At 38.0% G+C, this 23,003-nt stretch overlaps 1 protein-coding gene across 7 annotated transcripts in view; it reads left to right on the forward strand.

The window, feature by feature from the left end:
* The window catches only part of obe (activating signal cointegrator 1 complex subunit obelus), a 376,654-nt gene that overhangs the window by 326,547 nt on the left and 27,104 nt on the right, over positions 1–23,003 (forward strand). For 3 of the 7 annotated variants that reach the window (XM_072297274.1, XM_072297276.1, XM_072297275.1), the window contains 3 exons: positions 9,615–9,783; positions 10,069–10,338; positions 11,200–11,286. In XM_072297274.1, coding sequence (XP_072153375.1) covers positions 9,615–9,783; positions 10,069–10,338; positions 11,200–11,286 — 526 coding nt within the window. Of the gene's footprint in view, positions 1–2,304; positions 2,560–7,359; positions 8,618–9,614; positions 9,784–10,068; positions 10,339–11,199; positions 11,287–20,020; positions 20,134–23,003 lie in introns of those variants that run through there. The other 4 variants (XM_072297277.1, XR_011899334.1, XR_011899333.1 and 1 more) reach the window with 4 other exon arrangements.

A 23,003-nucleotide genomic window follows, 5' to 3' on the forward strand; every position in this document is an offset into this window, starting at 1 on the left:
GTGTGGCTTTGGCCATTACCCGCGGCAAAGTCAAAAGCTTAAAATGACAAAATATCTCAAATTCCCGCGAGAATGACCGTTTCGCCGCGATTTATCGCCATTAACGCGGAGAAGGTTGGTAACATCGTAAAATTGTTCATCTCCAAAATGATAGAACATTAATTTTTCGTTTGAGGGGCGGCCTAATCCCTCGTGGGGAGGGAATGGAGCCCCCAGCAGTACCCACCCTACAAAAACCGTTGAGATTGGGCACTTCCTTGAAGTGGCGTTTTCGAGCTTTTTCTTCTCCTTTTAGTTTTCCCCCGTCCATTTTCCCTTTCGATTCTTCGGCGCCCCCCTCTCATCATTGCCTGGGGCAACCGCTCCGCTCGCTCACATGACGCCTCGGCCCTGCATGACTGCAAGACCACAAGTTTCTTACTGGTACTCATTGGAGCTAAAAATGTTTGAACATTTTGGTTCTGTTTTCCTGCAAAATAGTGAGGGCTCAGCACTATTTTGCCACCTTGTTACACAGTTCGGGCCACGTTTTTAGGGTTTTTCTCTTTTTTCCTTGATTGTAAGGAAAAGGGGTTGACAAAATCACATTTTAAGGGCGGTTCTATGAACTGCTGTTTCACAGGATTCTGCCAAGCTTTTAAACTTTTGACATATGTTTTTAAAAGGAAATTTTACGGTCTTTTCAATCGGCTTGACAGATTTTTTCTCAGATAATCTTGATGTCGGTAGGAATTTGAATGCTCTTTCTTTTGTTTTGTTTGTTTGTTTGTTTGTTTGTTTGTTTGTTTGTTTGTTTTTTTGTTTTTTTGTTTGTAAAATTAACTTTTGAGGAGATATTTCCAAAAAACTAATCGTTGGTTTTCTCAATTTTGAAAAATTGATAATGGCGGCGCCCTGAGCACCAGACAATTTTCTTGAAGTCATTATCGGCATTTTTGGACTTCTATATCACCTAGGAATCGAAGAAAATTGGTTTGGTTTGAAGGACAAAAAAAACCCCCAAAATTTGTTGTGCAGTGTTGTGTGTGCAATCGGAAATGCCCTGCAGAATGGACCACTCGACAAGGCACGAATTTAAGCATTCTGATACATGTTTTTTAACCAAAATTTTACGTAAAACACGATACGCACAACGAAAATTTCCGAAATCAACTCCTTACGAAGATATTTAATGATTCTTGATGCGTGAATTCTAACCACCCGCTCATGAAAACTCAATGCTCTGCGTGATTCACATCGCGCGCTAAACGTTATCATGACAGTCTCTGCGATATAAAAATCTGGCAACCTCAATCTTGATGCTTTGGCTCAGCTATAGCAGATTGCTTATAATTTGAACAACACATGGTGGAAAATGAACAGTGCTCGATTGAGAGGCTTGCTGAAACTTTTGTAGTGCGTGATTTGACTCACGTAGAGCTTTGAGTTTCTTGTCAGTGGGCAGTTCAGAATCCGCGTAACCAATGTGAAATAAAAGGATTAATATGTTTTTTAGGAGTTAGTTTCAGTTATTTTCGTTGCGCAAATCGTGTTCTACGTAAGATTCTGGTTAAGAAACATGTATCAGAATGCTTGAATTCGTGCCTTGTCTAGTGGTCTATTACTCATTGACGATTGTAGCTCTAACGACGTTAGAAAATAAAACATCCCCTCGAAAACCACAAGTTTTCGAAAATGTATACAATTTTCGGCTTCGAGAGGTCCTTTTAGGCCTCCAAAAATCACCAAATTGTTAAAATTGGTACTAAGAGTATGGAGAGGCTTAAAATATGCATATTTATGAAACTTAGTGCACTATAATTAATAAGACATTTTTATTTGCAATTTGGCTATTTTTGCCCCAAAATACCTTTAATTCGACCATGTTTTCCATAGGATCGACAGATTTTTTTCCCCTCTTGGCTCATCGATTCAGTAGACACTCTACTTCAAGAATTTGAAAAGTTTTTGCTTGCGACTCTTTCATATATATATATATATATATATATATATATATATATATATATATATATATATTCACACGTACTTTTTAACCTTTTTATTTACATTTTGCAATAATTTTATAGTGCATTTTATAAGCCGCTAATAGAGATGCAGTACTCATGTACACAATGAAAGTTGCCAGAGATTGGAAAAATATTCTTTAAAATGAGCAAACTCAGTCCTAGAATTTATAGCTCTTTGGTTTCTTAAAATACACAAACCCTCTAAATTCAACCTAAGCTGTTCATTTTTCTCTTCCTTTAACACCTGGGTGTTACTGAAGTCAAATGAACGCCCCTTTTCCCTTATATGTTGTTTCAGTTTTAGAGCAGTCACTTCATGCTGGCTAAATTTATGCCCATCAAGCCTTTTGTGCAAGTATTGCGATGATTGCCCTATGTAGACGCCCGGACAATCCCCACATGGGATCTCATATACCAATCCTGATTGTTTATCGGTGGGAATTTTGGATTTCAAAGAAGACTGGAAACTCCTCAAATTACATTTATTGGAAGTGACAAGTGTATAACCATGCGATTTTAATGCGGATCTCATCTTTTCCGAACAGCAGGAAATGTAAGGACGTTCAATTATTTCGGTTTTTTCGAAAATTGTGGTAGGGGGGAAAGCCATTATAACGAAAATTCACTATATTCTCAAAAATAGAGTTAACAAGGTGCCTGGGATAACAGTTTTCAGATAACAATTTTTTGGCTTCCCTTATTCCGTCCTTGCGGAACATAGGATGAGAAAGTAAGCATACACGTTGAAAAAACCACGTACAGAAATAAGATGTTGGAATTATTATCAGATTCGAAAGTGTATAAAAAATAGGGAAATGCTTGATATTTACTTTAAAAAATAAAAACAACGCTGTAGTAAAAAAATGGTTTGAAAACAAATGGATAGGCCAATACTCAATGCAGAGTCTAAAAATTTTAAATGCAATCCCCTGTAGAATATATGGACTTGTGAAGACTCACAAAGCTGGAATGCCATTGAGACCAATAGTGAGCTCTATAAATAGCCCTTTTTATAATATGTCCGAATATTTTAGCAATGTATTGGAAAAAGTAGTAGGTAAAACTGGTCGAACTGTCAGAAATACGTATGAATTCATAGAATTTCTGAAAGACCGAATTCTTCCTGATGACTTCGTTTTAGCATCGTTTGATGTCGAATCAAGGTACACAAATATTCCCATAAAGCTAGCTTTGAACTTCACTACTGAAAAATGACCACTAATTGCCCCCCATACAATCTGACACCAAGAACAATTCCTGGAGGGCACTAGAACATGTTTAGACTCAACAATTTCCAAGTTTGGAGAAGATTGCCACAAACAGATTAACGGACTGGCGACGGGTGGGCCGGTGAGTGCCAGTGTTGCCAACTTGGTTATGGAATATTTAGAAGAAAAATTGTTTGAAGTTTTTCATATAAAATTTTATTCTACAAGCACATTGCAGGTGACATAATTCTACGCTGTCATAAGGACCATCTTAATAGAGTCGGAACGCTGGTACAAAGTCCACACAACCGAAAGGGCGCCGAGGCAAAAGTGACGAAGACACACACACTCGATCTCTTTCTAAAAAGGGGGGAGGGTAGCTCCACCAGCTCCCAGCAGGTAAAAGTTATTAAGAGAAATTGCGAGGAGCCTTCCGCTGCTCCTCAGAATGAAGGGTAGGTAGGGCGCTTTGACAAAACGCACTACACGTTGCTATTGCTACTAGGGTTTCTACGGACACTTTCATTCTAAACTTTCGACGGAATCCTTCTCCTCCAGACTTTAAATAATAACAACAAATGAAACACACTCGAATCACACTCTCAGACCTACATGCGGCTCCCGCGCGAAGTTCCTTCAGAGCATGGCGTGACGGGCCGATCGCGGCCTGGCCAGGATTGCTGGTGAGCTAAGACGAGACTGACTTCAGAGATTTTTTGAAAACTAGCTGTGGTGGTGCAGTAGCTTAATTGGAATCGGAGCAATTAGTTGAATCTATTTAATAATGATGAATAAAATGTCTGTAACAATTCGTGTTGTTAGCAATACGCAATACTACAGTTAATAAGTCAGGGTCAGTCAAGCCGCAGAGAATAAGATGCCAGGATATCAAGAAGCTGTGAAGCGGAGCAGCCGAGGGATTGCGAAGGAATGTGGGTGGCGAGTGACGAACGACAATGCGACCCAAACCTTCTTTGAGGTTGGTGGGAGGAGAGCTATACGAAAGAAAACGGAGATAGCCGAAAGAACGTGGCGGGAGGGGTGGCTGAGACCGTAGAGGGGGGGTACCTAGGGACGGGCAAGCAGGAAGCGGCCGGACGACCGCTCAAAACAGCTGAACTTAACTCGTCGATAAAAGTAAGAAAATTTGAGAAAATCGAAAAAAAAATTACAGCCTGCAAATCTACAGATCAGAGGCTTTCATTTAAAAAAAAAACCCCCCGTGCAAATCGGTCCGGTGGTTCTCTCAAAGTTAATGTCCCAAAATGCGGACTTTAGTCTGAATAAATGGGAGAAAATTTGAGCCCAGCTAAACTTCACTCGTCGATAAAAGTAAGAAAATTTGAGAAAATCGAAAAAACGATCACAGCCTGCAAATCTACAGATCACAGGCTTTCATTTAAAACAAAAATCATGCAAATCGGTCCGGTGGTTCTCTCAAAGTTAATGTCCCAAAATGCGGACCTCCGTTTTAATACATTGGAGAAAATTTGAGAAAATTATAGGAGAAAATCTGAAAAAATCGAAAAACAAATTGCAGCCTGCAAATCTACAGCTCAGGGGCTTCCATTTAAAAAAAAGATCAGGCAAATAGGTCCGGTGGTTCTCTCAAAGTTAACGCCCAAAGATTCGGAACTTTGCATTTTAATATATAGGATTGCGAGTAGCATCGCCTTAGCTTCCCTTCTCCCGTGCGGTCCAATCCTCTGGGCCAATCAGGGCCTTACACGGGATTCTGATTTTCCGGGCTGACTGCGTTCACATGGGAACTGAGGAGCTAAAACTCTGTATGACATCTCTTTGTCTCATCCTTGCAATTTTCAGCTGAGCTGTTGTTTGGACAGGAAACACTGAGCACCGTTTCTAACCGCGATGCTTGCTTTTCTCATGACCGTTCTGAATTTTAAGTATGTTTTCACCTGGTATAAGATGTGACTTTTCTGAAATTTTCATGCCCATAAAAATTTTCTTGCTCCCGCGGCAGCGTTGCCAAGTTGCGGACTCCAAAATATCGAATTTTATGATAAAATGAAGGTTTCGAAGTGTGTTTTCCATTCAAAATCAAAAATTCAAATCGTAAGTTGTAGTAGGATACTGCCTGATGGATTTTTGGCCAATTTCGAAGTAGAGTATCTGAGATTTTTGAAAAATAATTGAATTTTTGTGGTTTTTTAAGGGTAAAATAGCACACTGGGCATGGGGCGACAAATTAAACCTCTTCTCCCTCATCCTTGCCGTGACCGATCTGAGCTTTTAGTATGTATTAACCTGGTATAAGATGTGACTTTTCTGAAATTTTCATGCCCATACAAAATTTTTTGCCCCCGCGGCAGCGTTGCCAAGTTGCAGACTCTTAAATATCGAATTAGATGATAAAATGAAGGTTTCGAGATGTGATTTCCTCCAAAATTTCACGAAAAATGTGCAGTCTGAGAGTTTTTGATAAGTAAGTAAGTAAGTAAGTAAGTACGGCCGGGCTGGCCGGCGAGGCGCCCTCAAGGGGCCAAGGCAACTGGCAACTGCCGTCGTGCACCCTGAAGTTGGACCGTACTCCTTAACTTATCTTCGTACTATTTACACATTGAGTATCAATTGTATTCCCGCAAGGCTCAGCGGCCGTCTGATAGCCAACGGAAGGTCTTATCAAAGACTGTGGCAGACGCTGCAGAGCACGGACTTTCGGAGCACGGCCATGCCTCCACCGAGTTGGACTGTGTTGTTGCAATCTACACTGATAGGTAGCGCTGGCAGTCGCGCACACTACGAGTGATAACCGATTTTTCACAACCCAGTCGAACAGTGCAGACGGATTACTTACTGGGTGACTATGTCCCTCCCGCACCCTGTAACCTCGAAGGGTCAGGGTATTGGAGTGGCATAGTCATCCACAGTCACGATGACTGATATTTGAGTGTCCTCAAATATCAGTCACCTCCGGGGATTGAACCCGGGACCTCAGTGCTGGCAGCGAACTGCCTTGACCACTACACCACTGAGGCTGACTGAGTTTTTGATAAGAAAAAGCATATTTGAACAATTTAGAGTTGCAGCATTGCCAGCTTCACGATTTAAAATTCGTCAAAATTACCCGAATCGCGTTGCAACCTCAAGGTCTGGACTTTTATTTAGTTCAGAATTGGTCATAACGGTTCTTCTGTACTCTATGCATTTAGGTACCATGAAAATTATTCCATTACTTACTTGATGGGTGCAGCTAATTCAACAAGAGAGGCCGGATAAAGCGAAGATTCTGGGAAAAGCGAGCGGTTTGGGTTGACAGAAAGTTCTTAAATCTACTCCATCAACAGAAAGTAGAATTTGAGAACTTTCTCCCACCCCCCAAACCTTATCCCTGTTGCTGTCAATACTTTGAACATTCTATCTAAAATCTTGCCCCCCCAAACTTTCCCCAAAAACCTGATAAAACCAAAACACAAATAATATGAGTGGAAAACGACGATTCAAAAAAGTTTGAAAGTCCCCAAATTTGACCTCCTCTCACAGCGGATTAGATAGTTCGAATCCAGAAAATTACCTTCAACAATTTAAAGAATCAAAAATTTGTAAAAAATCACAGTAATTTTGAGTTATACTGAAATAAATTCCTTCATATTAAAAGTAGTAGACAACGAAATTAAAGATGTTTTGTAAATTTTGTGTCGTATAAAAAGAACTTTCTGTCAACCCGAACCACTCGTTTTCCACCAACTCGTCGCTTTATCCGGCCTCTCTTGTTGAGTTAGCTGCACCCATTAAGTAAGTAATGGCATAATTTCCATGGTACCTAAATGCATAGAGTACAGAAGAACCGTCACAGAAGAGCTTCAAATATGCTTTTTCTTATCAAAAACTCTCTGACTGCACATTTTTCGTGAAATTTTGGAGGAAATCACATCTGGAAACCTTCATTTTATCATCAAATTCGATATTTTAGAGTCTGCAACTTGGCAACGCTGCCGCGGGGGCAAAAAATTTTGTATGGGCATGAAAATTTCAGAAAAGTCACATCTTATACCAGGTTAATACATACTAAAAGCTCAGATCGGTCACGGCAAGGATGAGGGAGAAGAGGTTTAATTTGTCGCCCCATGCCCAGTGTGCTATTTTACCCTTAAACAACCACAAAAATGCGATTAATTTTCCAGGAGCTCCTATTTCGAAATTGCCGAAAAACCCGTCAGGAAGTACCCCACTACAACCTCCAACTTGAATTTTTGATGTACATTCAAGTCGCATAGTAAGTGAGTTCCACCGTGCCAACTTTTGAGTGGATTCTACCGCTCGAATCCGTTGCAGTGTTTACCATTTCTTCAACATGTTTTCAGGTAACATTAAATTCTCAATTGAATACGAATCCGATAATTCCATAAGTTTCCTGGATAACCTGTTTATAAAACAGGGAAGTAAATTTGTTACATCGTGGTTTAGAAAACCTACTTTGTCGAGCAGATACTTGGACTTATTGCCTGCGCAACCACTCTTCAAAAATTAATGTAATTAAAAATTTGGCAAAACGTGTATGCTTACTTTCTCATCTTATGTACCGCAAGGACAAAATAAGGGAAGCCAAAAAATTGTTATCTGAGAATTGTTATCCCAGGCACCTTGTTAACTCTATTTTTGAGAATATAGTGAATTTTCGTTATAATGGCTTTTCCCCCTACCCTAATTTTCGATAAAACCGAAATAATTGAACGTCCTTACATTTCCTGCTGTTCGGAAAAGATGAGATCCGCATTAAAATCGCATGGTTATACACTTGTCAATTCCAATAAATGTAATTTGAGGAGTTTCCAGTCTTCTTTGAAATCCAAAATTCCCACCGATAAACAATCAGGATTGGTATATGAGATCCCATGTGGGGATTGTCCGGGCGTCTACATAGGGCAATCATCGCAATACTTGCACAAAAGGCTTGATGGGCATAAATTTAGCCAGCATGAAGTGACTGCTCTAAAACTGAAACAACATATAAGGGAAAAGGGGCGTTCATTTGACTTCAGTAACACCAAGGTGTTAAAGGAAGAGAAAAATGAACAGCTTAGGTTGAATTTAGAGGGTTTGTGTATTTTAAAAAACCAAAGAGCTATAAATTCTAGGACTGAGTTTGCTCACTTTAAAGAATATTTTTCCAAACTCTGACAACTTTCATTGTGTATACATATGAGTACCTACTGCCTCTCTGTTAGCGGGTGCTTATTGTTATTGTTTGTCATGTTCTCCTGTTATCGTTAAACTGGTCTTTCTGTGACTGGACTGGGTTTCTGTGTTTTTCCTCGTTTAGTTATGAATAACTTGTCTGCCCTAAGGATGGAGCGAATTTGGCTCTGAAACGTCAGCTTGTAAAATGTAGTGTAAAAATATTGCAAAATGTAAATAAAAAGGTTGAAAAGTACTCGTGAATTTTGTTCAATTATTAATTATTACAACCGTGAACTCTTAATAACTGTTTAATGGTTGTTAAAGTATTTATAGATTGGGTTTTGAATGAGACTTACGACCTTTGATTTACACTTATAATTTATTTACATTTCGTCAACGTTTTGGAGGCCTATTGCCCCCCCCCCTCCTCACGGCATGAGATGACACTAAAAATACATAACAGACAAAGAGGAAGACGAGCCGCAGTTGTGTTAATCTTGACGAGATAATAACATGCTACACCGGCTCCTTTTGTACGTAATAGTCCTCAAATTGATTGAATTCAGTTCGAGCATTAAATGCATTGCTGTCCTTTAAGATATGAAATCCCTGTAAGTTAGATCGGACTTTGGTATTGGTTTCTTTGCATAAAGTTTTTACAGAATAAAAACCAAATTCATGCTCTTCATTCTTAATGTGCTGCTTGAGAGCAGTTACCTCATTTTCATTGGCTGTCCATTATTTTATGGAGATGTTGGGATGCCTGATCCATATGTATACACACCAGGGCAGTCCTTGCATTGCATCTGGTGAACCACATTAGGTAGCTTATCTTTTGACGTTCTTGCCTTAAGAAATGAATTAAATTTTTTCAAGTTATTTTACTTGAATTGACGACTGAAATTTTATGAGGCCTGAGAGAGGCTTTCAATTCTTCTGAAACTAATGGTATTTACAGTAAAACAAAAAATTATGAATCATCTCTCTTTATGGGGGGTGGGAATCCATTGTAACCACAATTAATGACATCTTTAACAACAGAGTTGACGATAGTGATAGGATAACAATTTTGTTTCAAGTTATAAACAAATTATAAATTATATTTATTAATATTAAATGATATTAAAAATTATATCTGTTCATCAATGGCTGAATTGGACCTCCTTCTTTATTTACTTCTTTTGTAAGTAATTTTAATTTTACTTGTATCTACCTTGATTAATTTTCTTGAAAGGAAACTTGTAAAATTGATTTGCAGAGAACTAGCAAAAAGTTGTCCGTTATCTGTAGATGGAATGATGCTGGACTCTCCTCACACCAAAACCTTTTTGCTTTTTCAAGCTCATTTTTCGAGGATACCTTTGCCCTCAGCTGATTATTTTACTGATTTAAAATCAGTTTTAGACCAGTCAATCCGTGTCATCCAGGTAATGCTGCATCATTCTCTAAACAACCTCTTGATCTTTTATTTAAATACATGTACTTTCCTTTTAATTAAAACTACGTTACTGCCACCCAAAATGCTTCTACTTCAGTTGTATTTTAATTAATGCAATCTATATAGTTGAGTTAAATAGAGCACATTCCAAAAACTTTGAATTACAAAATGATTTGATCTGAATCCTCAGAATTTTACAGCGGTGAAACAAGCCACTTTACCCGTGCATTTTTTTCTGGAACAAACAATGTATCTTCAGTTTTTTCTCCCATAGGCTATGATCGATGTGAGTGGGGAACAAGGGTGGCTGGTGACAACGCTTAGGTTGCAAATCATCATGCAAATGATCATACAAGCTCGATGGCGAACCGATTCACCTATATCCACTGTGCCGCACCTAGAACCACAAGATGTAAATTTGTTTTTAAATGAAACTCCTGCTGCAGTGTGCACATTGCCCGGACTAAGAGATGTTGCCTCAAAGCAGTTTGAGCTGGTGGCAAACATACTAAGAAAAGAACTGAACGAGCAAGAAATTGGAGAGGTAGTAAAAAATAATTTAAGTTGTTATTGAATGTACAACTCCCTAAATTTTTTATAACTTGCAGATTCAACTTGTTTTCGCTAATTTGCACGAGTTCCTAGAAAGCAACATTAAGATTTAACCCAAGAGTCTCTGTGGTCGAAACCTAATTGTCATATTCTAATACTTTTCATTGAATTATGTCAAATCTTTCGCAGAGGATTTTTTACTGATCTGTGATTGCTTGGTCGGTAATAAACTCCCGTGGCTTTCATATTGACATGATGTCATGGGAGTTATATACTTTAGAACTTACTCTTAGAGGAGCAGTAGTTTTTTCTTATTCATTCAAGTTATGTACTAGAGCTGTAATCATGGATAGTGAGTTTGTTGCAGCATCCAGCAAATCAAGATATTTGCAGCACATGATGTTTGGTGCAGTTTTGGAACTACTGAACCGTTTAAAAGGCACATTTCAGTACACAGCTCCTTCAAGCTCTATTTTGAGCCTTTATTTGATAACAAAATAGGTTCAAGACATTCGTTCTGAAATGTTGTGTCAAAATATTGAGTGTTGGCCTTCAATTCCATGAGCATTCAACATTCATCCTGGTTTTTCGGTCGTCATTCATAACAAATCTGAATTTCATTCAAAATTAAGAGTCTTAAAAGCATCTTTTATCCTGGCTACCTCTAAGGATGATTTTCCCTTTAACTTCAAAGATGAGAAATGTGCACATTTTTTTCACTCCTCTGAGTAATTGGGTTTTTCGGGGCATGCTGTGTGGGAGCCTCACTGCCAATGTTTCTGCATCCCACCAGAATATAAAAGGTAGTAATAAAAAATCGGTGAAATGAAAGTAAAATAATTTCCTATTTCAGGTTTGCACTGTTCTCTTGAATCTACCAGTCTTGCAAGTCGAAATCTATTTGTGTGGTCGGTGGCCTAATAATGAGCCCAACAGCCAGGTAATTTGCTTAATATTTCACACTCCTTTTAAAGGCCATAATTGCTATGTTAAAACATTTTCATAATCTGCAGGGTTGCCATAGTCGGGGAAATTTCAGGGAAGTTTAAAACGTCAGGGGAAAACCGGGAAATGTCTGGGAAAGTGATGAAAATGACAATAATGTCCGGGAAAATCATAAAAGAGCCATTCTTTGCTTCCGAGATCAAGTCCGCAATGTTAAACAACTAATGTTCCGTGTTCAGGTTTAGAAAGGGCGATTTCACGGACGAATTTGCGCGTCGCCCTGTTACCCTCACTATTTTCCTTCCCCCCAGTGGCAGATCCAAGGAGGGAGGGCCATGATGGCATGTGGCATGGAAAAAAAAGTGCTCCTTGACTTTTACTGCGATTTTTTAAAGACAAAACTATATAACCTAAGTTTACAACCAAACCAAAGGTTGCTCAACACCGCAGTAATAGAAACCTAGTCCATATACTGAAATAAAATTACGCTGAAAGATGTACCTATTACTCGTCAATTTCGACTTTCAAATAATGCACACATTGTATGCTAAAACTGCTTAAAAATCAATCTGGGAGGGCCTATTTTCCCAAAAATTTTTCCGACCTTCTTCTTCTCGGGGTGTCCCCCCACTCCGCACCAGCCAATGGCTCCCCCCCCCTCCCGACTCACTCTGGAACGGCCACTGCTTCCCTTCAGTCGCCCCCTTCATACCGCCTCCTCCTACGCAGTTCTACCGATGCGTGTGTACCACCTTTACCCTTTTTACTAATAGCAATAATGAAGGGAACTACCTCTCTCTACCTAGCCTCAATAACTCATGCAATTTCATTCAGTATTGTCTCCCAACCAATCGCTATTTTTGAATTATTTTCCTACTAGCTTTCAGAGGGATGAAACTGTGTTAAGCAATACTAAAATTTGAACTGGGGAGGTGGATTGGTTCATTTTTGCTGTAATTTATGTGTTTGTGCCTTTGTCTCTATGAGGTTTTTTATCAACAGGCATTGTTGGCAACAGAGCTTTTCTGGTTTCAATATTTTAAAGAAGAAAAATGATTAGCTGAAGCTTCCTTTCTTTTCACTCATTTGGTACAAAAGACTCAGTTTTACCTACTATTAGTCCTAAATGGAAGTGGTAACACACCCTGCCAATACTTCACAAATTGCTAAGCATTGCAGGATTTCTACTCTTAGTCTAAGGCAATCAGAGCCTGATGTCATTATAAACTTTGAGGAGATACAATATGAGGAATTGACCATAAATTCTTTAAGAACGGGCCATTCTAGGATGTAGCTTCCTTCAGTTGCTGTGAATGACATAAAACTAGGTGTATGTGTTAAACACAGATAGTGCAATTGCCCAATTCATGAAATGAGCAATGTTGTTGCCCAAATCGTGAAATGCCGCGAAAATCGTCCATTTCACTCATTTCACCCATTTCAATCGTCCAACTCACGCTTTGGGCAAAAACTGAAAAAACACTCACGCTCAATTTGTGTAATTGCCCAATTCGTAAAGTGGGGCATGTGCCAATTCGTGAACGTAGCAACTGCTGAATGTTGGTTAAAAAGTACGAGATAGGACAACAGTGCGATAGCCCGGTTATCAAGATTGTATCATTTATCGAGGTGCGGCACATCAATAACTTTGCTGGGGATGATCTCTTGTTTACTTCCTTAAAAGAATGTTTGGTTTTGCATAGCTAGTGAACAGCTAGCCGTTGCATCGCGTGGAACGTCGTAGTGCGCCGTACCGATTTTAAATTATTCGTTTTTAAAACTTTTTACTGTATCTTGTAGTGGTTAAATACTTTTTAACCGTTTTTAAACCGAGCTTTTTTAACATTCGAAAATTTATAATTCCACGTCTGTGGTGTTTGTAGTTAAGTGCTTTTTCCATCCATTTTTTAATAAATATGAGTTCATTATCCAAGGTCATTCAAAATACCGCGGCCCTGTGGACACCCTGTATAAAAGCTGTCACAACACTCCGTAGAATGTTCCCATGCGTCTCAGCAAGCTTCAAGTGGGTTTTCTTTTCACTCTTGTGAATTATGGAGGTGTGAACATTATTAATTATATCCCTTACAGAAGATTTAGTTACCATTACCTACTCGACCTTCGCTTTTTCGTAAAGCTTTTTAACACCAAACATTTCTTCCAGTTGAAAGTCATGAATATGGTAAAAATTACGATTTCTTTTCATGATGCCAGTGCGAGTGTCCTTAAAAGCTAGTAGCACCTCTTCCTCATAATCGCCCGTCCACAGGGCCGCGGTATTTTGAATGACCTTGGATAATGAACTCATATTTATTGAAAAATGGATGGAAGAAGCACTTAACTACAAACACCACAGACGTGGAATTATAAATTTCCGAATGTTAAAAAAGCTAAAAGTATTTAAACACTACAAGATGCAGTAAAAAGTTTTAAAAACGAATAATTTAAAATCGGTACGGCGCACTACGAGGTTCCACGCGATGCAACGGCTAGCTGTTCACTGGCTATACAAAACCATACATTCTTTTACGGAAGTAAACAAGATATCATCCCCAGCAAAGTTATCTATATGCCGCACCTCGATAAATGATAGAATCTTAATAACCGGGCTACCGTACTGTTGTCCTTTCTCGTACCTTTTAACCCACATTCAGCAGTTGCTACGTTCACGAATTGGCACATGCCCCACTTCACGAATTGGGCAATTACACTAATCGAGTGCGGGGAAATATCAGGGAAATGTCAGGGATTTTCATTTTCTAAAGTCTGTGGCAACCCTGAATCTGAATTTTCTACGTATCCAGCAAGGGTCGGAGAAATGTTTGCCCCCAAATGAAATGCAGATTGCACTGAAAAATTGCTCAAGTAGTAAAGTACACCTTTTAAGTAGGTAGACTTTTTCTCTTTTTGCAAATGAGTCGTGGGGATACGCACCAAAAATTGGCCGAAAATTTACTTTCTTTTACCACTCATGCTGTAAGCAAGCAATTTTGAACATTTCCTTCGTCAGAAGTGATGTATAAGGAGGAGAAGGAATGGTAATTCCCACAGGTGAGTTGCAAATTAATGAGAGGATGACCAATGCCATTATTTTACTGCTAAACGACTTTGATAAAACTCGGCAACGCAGCAACGAGAGCAAAAAAATTTTGTCCCCATGAAAATTTCAGGAAATTTGTACCTCATACCAAAGAATGACATAAAAATTGGGATCAATCCAGGAAGAAAGGGGGCCAATTCCATCATTTTATCTCCAAACCCATAGTTTTGAAGTTTCAAACTTTGCAAATAGTCCAGGCAAATAAGCCAAAAAAGGAGCCATAGCCTGCAAAAATCCCGGGTAGCCGAATTTCAACTCTGCACCAAAAATTCGGACCGGAAAGTTGCCAAATTTGGCAAAAATGGCCTAAAATCGGCATTTCTTCCGGATTATGGCCTGTAACTTGCCAAAAATTGATCTGACGATAAAATTAGTTATTTTCAGAAATAAAGCTCGTTTAATTTCCTATAAAAAAGTTCCTATACACTTTTTTGCTCAAGGCAAAATCAAGCGCAATGGCGGGCTCTGAACTTTGTAAAATGTGCAAAAATTGCGCATACTGTAATGTGTTGGGCTCCTTATTATTTACATCAATTTATTTCACTAAGTGTAAATTTTATCATCTTCACTTAATTTGTCCAGAAATTACTTGTCAGACGATTAAAACAGGAGGGATGTGACAAAAACCGCGAAAAACACAATTTTTGCTCATTTTTCAAAGTTCGGAGCCCACCAGCGCGCTTGCTTTTGCCTTGAGCAAAAAAACGTTTAGGAACTTATCTATGGAAAATTTAACGAGTTTTATTTCTAAAAATAACTAATTTTATCGTCAGATCAATTTTTGGCAAGTTACAGGCCATAATCCGGAAAAAAGGCCGATTTTAGGCCATTTTTGCCAAATTTGGCAACTTTCCGGTCCGAATTTTTTGGTGCAAAGTTGAAAGTCGGATTCAGCATCAAAAAGTACGTAGGAATCCATGTAAACATTGCTACCCGGGATTTTTGCAGGCTCTTTTCATTATTTGCCTGGACTGAAAGTTGCAACAGGAGCAAAGCAAACTTCAGGCATGAATTTTTCAGGAAAGTTGAAAAGTTCATGTCGGAGAGTAACAAACTATAAATTTAGGTAGATACGGGAAGAAATAGTAGTCCAGTCATTCTAGCTTTTTACCTCGGACAAATTAGCACAAACTTTTCCTTTGGTATATAGGGTCTCTAGGTACCCAATAAGACAGAAAAAAAAGTTTACCAAAAAATTCCACCGGGAAAGTGGTCAAATCGCAGTTTTTCAAAATGGCGGCTTACGGCGATTTTCAAAGAGGACGTACATACGGATTTCCCTTTATAACTCAAAAATAACGCGTCAAACAAAATATTGCAACACATCAGTTTGAAAGATCATAAAATTTTGATTAAGAATCATATACAAAACTTAGGCTTTTCTTATTTTTCCTTTCCGAATTTTAATATTTAAAAACAACAACCGGCAAAATCTGCTGAAAATTCACGATTTTTCGCGTTCTTGACCAATTTTAGGTCAAAATAATTAATTTAAGGTTAAAAACAACGGCACCACTGAAAAGTACGCTAAATTTTACATAAGTATACCCATTCATTTTACCTTTTCATCTTATATGACCTCATTGTGAGACGAATCATTCAAAAGTATGAAGTCAATATTTAACAACAAATTCAGTTGTTTTTTTCCGTTTCCAGCGCTTTCTATGAATTATTTTTCGACAAAAGTATAACTTATATGTACTTTTTAGGAAGGTGATAAAATTTTCAAGACGAATAACACACTGTTTTTCCTTTAAATTTTACAACATGTACCTGAAAAGCGTATTTAAGGGAATTACGCTGAAAACTGATTTCTCTAGAAATTTCAGAATTTCAACAATTTTCGACTTCTTCACAGCTAAAAACTGAGAATACGATTCAACGATGGTAATAATCGTTTAGTGCATAAAATTTCCCAAAAATTGCATACCTACAATTACTGTTTCGAATTTTTTAAAGAGGGTTAGATATGACGTTAAAGTTGTCTATTGGAAAACCCAGCTGCTCGGTTACGAACATTTTTCTTAACATATACCCAAAATTTTCAAGTTTAGTAATTTTTGTTTGAAGTAAACTTTATGGTACCAATGTAATGGCATATGAAAGAGAAAAAAATGTCAATGAATAAATTTTTGAAGGTATTTAAGTGTACTTAGAAGCCAATATTTGAGATGGTAAAAATTTACAAATTATTCAATAACAAGGCTTTGTCTTAGGTTTTTGTGGTTTTTCATGGCTGCAAACAATTTTATTCATCAAACCATGGTAATCAGCGAAAAGCTGGTAAAATTTTATGTAAGAAATGTACCTTTATTTGTATTTTTGGCGTCTCTCGTGAAAATGCAGAGGCAATGTTGAAAAAAATTGCAATTTACCCGAAAAAAATTTTCCCGCTGTTTTTCTTATTTTTCACGTGTTAAAAGGAATTTAAGAAAGAAAACAAGGTGCAAGATGAAAAGTTCATGAAATTTCCTATAATATAGGACAATTGAAAGTTGCCGTAAAACCTTTTTGAGGGGTCTTATCACTGAATTTCGGTTTAAAAAAAGTTTTTAAAAAAATGATGAAATGTAATTTTTTAGTTATTTTTGAGATTTTACCGCTTTAAAGTGAGCTTTAAAGTTAAAATAAATGATGTAACTGAAAAGTACGTTAAATTTTGGTCTAGAATAGTGTGTTTAACATCCTTTTAAGTAATTATATTTGCCGGTAGGATAATTTCTTCTGGGATCAAAACGACATTTTTCTGAAAAAAGACCGTTTTTAGCTCGATTTTCCTAATTCTTTAAGCCTTTTAAAAGTGTTTGATCAAAAAACCACTGTGATCACGTAAAAGTACATAAAATTTGCAATAAGAGAGGGTACCTTGTTCCAAAAATTTCCATCATTTTTGGGTTTGACACGGCTTTATTTGAAATTGTAAAAAATGGCAATATTTACAGAAAATTGAGTTTCTATGCAAAACACCATCCCTGAAAAGGTCATATCAATACAGCAAATATTCCATCAATCGTGAGAAGTTATTTAAATCATTTCTGGAGAGCAAAAATGAATTAACGTATTATAAAATAAATAATAGGAGGGGAAACTGACCCACCTCTTCCTCCCTGCTTTCTACAAAGAGCGCTAATGGATATATGACCGCCAGTACGGAACTAACGGATACTTCACGCATACAAAGTGAAGACAATTTTCATCGTATTTATGCATACTCTCACATAAAAATATACGAATAGGACAGAGCTTGGCGAAATCGGCACATTCAAGGATTTTTAAAAACATTGCGGAATGGGACATCTCACATATGAGGGAAGTTATTACGATGCGAGCACAGCCGCCGCGCCGCGAAGCGCTTTACGTGAGGGATTGGGCTGTGTAATGGCGGCAGCTCGGGGAGCGGGTGTTTTTGCGTCGGAGGAATTAATAGGAGAACTAATAATTATTATGATAAAATCAATACACCATTGAAGGTTTGGAACTTTTGGGCGGCCAACTGTAGCGTAAGCGCGAACAAGGATTATAACGAAAGTACAGATGTCAGTGGGGGGCGGGGTTGTCAACAGGAAAGAGGGGTATGCACCTATGCTTTATGTGACGTACCGCAGGCTCGTGTGAAATGAGGGTATCTAATTGTAAGTAAATAAGAAGGAAAATAATAAAAACATTAAAATTTTACTGCCCTTGGCATCTTGTCAGCCGAATATGCGACATTTCGCACATTATTTAATATTATTTAGCTTTCAATAGACCGAGTAAATAATTAGCAGAGCTTTTATTTCATTACTCGGCTTTGTATTTCTTAATCTTTGTCAGTTAAATATTCGACGATACTAAAACAATTGCATTTTAACACTTATACTCTCAATTAAACAGCTTGGAGGACGAGGCGCATAAGTGCTATTTCGAGTAAAACATGTTTAAAGTTGCTAACTATTATACACAGCCTTATGGCAGGAAGAGAGTTCAAACTCACATCTTGATGCTTAAGCATTGGATGCTTCCGGTGAATTTTTCACAACTTTATTTCAAACCTAGAATTAGTTGGAACCACTAAAATGTGTCATATTTTTCGAAACCTGCACTTGGGCGCCTTGTCCTCCGAGCCCCTCAAATACTTTTTTACCCTGTCTTATTACCCTATATTATAAATTTTTAAACCGAAACTGACAAACTTTGGTCAAAATACTAGGTAATATTCAATGTTATGAAAATTAGCCGATAAACAGATATTTTAAAAATTAAGGCCGCCATCTTTATTCCACCATCTTGAATTTGATTCAGACTGAAAGTAACGTCAAATTCGAATTTACCAGATCAAAATACCAGGATACACCGAGTTTCATGAAAATCTGCCGATAAATGGGTAGTTTTCAAATTGTACCCGCCATCTTTAATTTTAAAAAATTATAGCCACCACCTTCTTCCCACCATCTTTGATTTTAATTCTGGTTAAATTCGACATCAAATTCAAATTCTCTAGGGCTAAATACAGGGTTATACTAAGTTTCATGCAAATCAGTCGATAAACAGGTATCTAACAAATTATTGCCGCCATCTTGAATTTGTCAAATTCGAATTTCCTAGATCGACATACCGGGGTACACCAAATTTCATGAAAATCTGCCGACAAATAGGTGTTTTGCCGTTTTTTTCTTAGAATCTTTAGCTGCGATAGTCCAAACAGTGAACGGATAAGATATACCCCCCCCCCCCCCCCCCGGTCGACCATCCTTGCTCTAAGGTGCTTCTCCCTTTACTATGTACCATGACTATTAAATTAATAACACAATTTATTTCAAAAATAGTCGAATATACGTGAAAGAGGGTCACATTAATCGAAATTCAAGCCAAAATTTACAAAAAGTAAAAAATGTCGAATTTGACACAATTCCATAAAGGCCCTATAAAGGTCTTATACCTTCAGTAAAATTTTGATGTAATATGTGTTTTGAAAAGAAAATTTCACGCTCTTCCCATTGGTGCCAACAGTTTTGAGAGAAAAAATTCTGCCAAAACTGTATCTTAAAAGTTACAAACCAAACTTGAAATTTCAAGAAAATTCTAGCCTTTTTTTTCGATGTCTGACCTCGTAGCTCGGCACCAACACGTCAAAATTAAAAAAACTTATACATGTTTGTAAGCAGAATTTTATACTCTAAAAAAATGACAAGAATGATTTTTTTCACTGGATGCACTAGAATCACGCAAAATTGGGGAAACGCTGACGAAGTCAACAATCAATTTACACGTAATTTCAGTCGGCCGCCATTTTGTTATAAGCAATTTTGACTGTGTTCCGAGGGGGGCTAATGGTAAACTTTTTTTGGGGGCTCCAGACATGTTTTGGAGCGCTTTAAAGCACAAGAGAAGTTTGTGCTAATTTGTCCGAGGTTAGGCCCTTTTTTTGGCTAGAATGACTGGACTATAGGGCAGGGGCGGATTTAATTGCCAGTAATGTGCCTTTTCTCCGAAAAAAATCTTAGAAAACCGTAAAATCGCGATTATTTCTCGCGGAGCTATAACATCCAATTTTGAAATTGAGGTTTACAGCCTCCGTTGGTTTTCATCTGTATGTTCCAACTCATATTTTTCTTCACGACCAACTTTGATGTTGATTTTTTCCATTCAGGAGCACCATGCATGGCTATACCTTCCATCAGCTGATGCCATGCTGTTACTGAGCTATATTTCTACTTACTTAACCTTTATTCATCGCATAAAGTCTCGGAACTAAGTTTTGAGGTATTGTTTTTGGCACTGAAATAACTTTAGTTTTGCAAACCCAAGATTTGGGAGTATAATCCTGCTGATAAGCGAGCTTTCCTCAGTTTGTGTGTGTGTGTCTGTGTGCGTGCGCGTGCGTGCGTGTGTGTGTTTTTCTCAGGCATTATTTGAGAGATCAGTATGTTGTTCCCTACCAAATAGGTGTAAGCAGTATGGAAAAGGACAAATACATAGAAAGCGCTGAGACAACAACAGGAACCCTAAATTAAAGCTGCGCTGGATATCTGGTATTCGGTCTGATCTAGAGTCTCTTTATACTGAGAGTACAGACAATACGAACCCATTTCTGATTAATTCCCTTATTTTAGGTCCCCACAGTGTCACAAACGGGAATAAAGATTACATTCTCACCAATCGCATAGACTCTAAACGGGGACAGATAAATTGTATACAAGATAAATCGTATACTCCCGTCGAAATCAGATCAATTATCTACAGATGGATGGTGAGAGGATAATTCATATAATTTGCCAGTTTGTCAAACTGTTGGGCGATCGCGAAATTCATTTTGATTTCTGATCATTCATAATTTCATAGCCCTTCTTTCCTTCAAATAATGTAAGGAATTTTCTTTCCCTAATACCACGAATAATTCTCATTTGGATTATTACTTATTTCTGCACTAATATTTCACATCTAGATAAGGTGGATTGCCAATTATCGATACTATCCACAGACTGTCCAGCTTTTTGGGGTAACGTAACCAGTTTGTTGGCTTAAATATTAAGCGTCTTTGAGAAGAACTTAGTTCATTCTGACATTGTTGAGTCCATATAAAATTTAAAAAATTCTAGTGAAGATCTGTGTGCAGCCCGTTTAGGAGTTCCCCAATATTTTGTGTCAATCTGTGTGGCAGTGACCGTTCGTCTGTCCTAATTAGGACGGAGGCCAATTTTTAATAATTTTAAATAAGTTAAAGATACAGTCCTACAATTCCAGTAGTGTCTTGCCAGTGGGTCAGCTCTTTTAGTATTTGTGTCTCCAGATATCCGTCGTGATGTTTGATCTCAGCAGTTTACTTATCATAATTTAGTCAGGCCAATTTGTTCATCCTGCATGAACCATCTTGTAATGTCTCATTCCTCTGAATACGAGTGTAGTCCTGGCAGCTCGATTTGGCTTGACTCTAGTTTGTTCACACTTTAAATTGAAAACCCCACTAACTCCAGTTGAGAAATCAAGAGATAACGGGAGTATAAGGAGTCTCCGACAAGGAAGCTTAGCCACTGAAAGTTTCTTGATAACCCAGCATTTGGATGAAAAATAACAGCAAGTCAAACTGCAGGTTTGCTTGGTCTCAAGAAACCTTATTAGCAGCCTCTAAAACAAGCCACTAATTAGTGGCAATTGCTCCAAATCCTTGGTAACTAACATCATCACTCTATCTTTGAGCAGAGGTAAGTGAAATTGTCGTAACATCTTGTGTCGTTAATAACTCCTGTAACTTATGTCACAGCTGACAATGGGAGTAGAGAAAAATAGTCTCGTATTTGAGGTTTTACATTTTCTGCTATCGCTGTCCAAATTACCAGAGACCTGAGTTGTTGGAGAGACCCACAGCTCAGCAAAACTTCGGCCTCTGCCTCCTAAAATTTTTCCTTTTCATCATTGGGCCTTATTTGTACACTTCAGTACCCTGAAAAGCCGCTTCCTGCTGACTTCAACTGGTCAAGGGCATGGAGGAAGACTGGAAGGTGATAGAACGATAACTTCAGCGGCCTTGTGAAATTGTTGGATTTGTTCTAATTATCTATTGTAAACATTGAAAACAGTCGCTTGGCACCAAACGTCAAAAATAATCAACGACTCTCGGGCCAACCTAGTCACCTTATTGGCTACTAATCTCTAACTAATGATCAACATCTCTTCTTCCTTGAGGGTCCGAGGGTGAGATGTGTTTCAGATATTCTCAAGAATATCAAGATTTCAAATAATAAATGTCAAATTCTGCTATCTATATTGCCTTTTTGCCTTTTCAGAAGTGAAGTTAGTTTAAATTGTTGGTAGGTTACTAACAAATCATGACAAGAGTACAGTTTGATGTTCGGTACCCACCAACCAACTATTTGATGCTAGTATGCAATTTACCCATCAGACACCCAGTATATAAATTACCGTGTATGCGATTTATACTAACTCATTATAAACTGGAATGGACCGTGGAATGAATTAAGGGCCAGATACACCTGCGAGTAGCCAGCGCGTGTAAAGCGCTTGTTGCGAGTGCGTGTTGAACTTGCAGGTGTATAAGGTGTAAACAGCAACTCGCAACCTATGCTCGCAACAGGCTGAACAGACTCGCTGTTTAGTTGTTGTTTTTTTTTTTTTAGTTTTTACTTTTTGCCCTGTAACGGTGTTTACACGCGAAAAGTAGGATCCAATCCTACTTTTGGCGTGTAGCTCGCGCCGTTCTCGACTCCTATTGGTCGAAATCACGAAAACCAGGTGGGCGATCGGCAACATTTTTGACGATTTGTTATCACAATGTTCGTAGACGACTGGTGCTTTTCCCACGATTTTGCTGTAGTTTTGCCATTATTCAACATTTTTTATAATCATAATTTTATTAATTGTTGCTTAAGCACTTTTTCGTAATTCCTTAAGTCATATGTGGCTTATTTATTCTAATTTAGCTTAACATGGGACGTTGTTTTCTAGTTCTAGTGAAGGTGTTAAGTGTCAGATCGAATTCGGTTATCACTGCTTTTTCAGATTATTTCTGCTGAATTTTTCATTAACTTAAACCCTAATTTGGTAACTCTAATCAACGTTTTATGACTAAAAATACGGAACGAACGGTCGTGGTTTTACTCAACTCCAATTAAGAA

This window comes from Bemisia tabaci, chromosome 2, assembly GCF_918797505.1.
Source record: "Bemisia tabaci chromosome 2, PGI_BMITA_v3".
NCBI classification, from domain to species: domain Eukaryota; kingdom Metazoa; phylum Arthropoda; class Insecta; order Hemiptera; family Aleyrodidae; genus Bemisia; species Bemisia tabaci.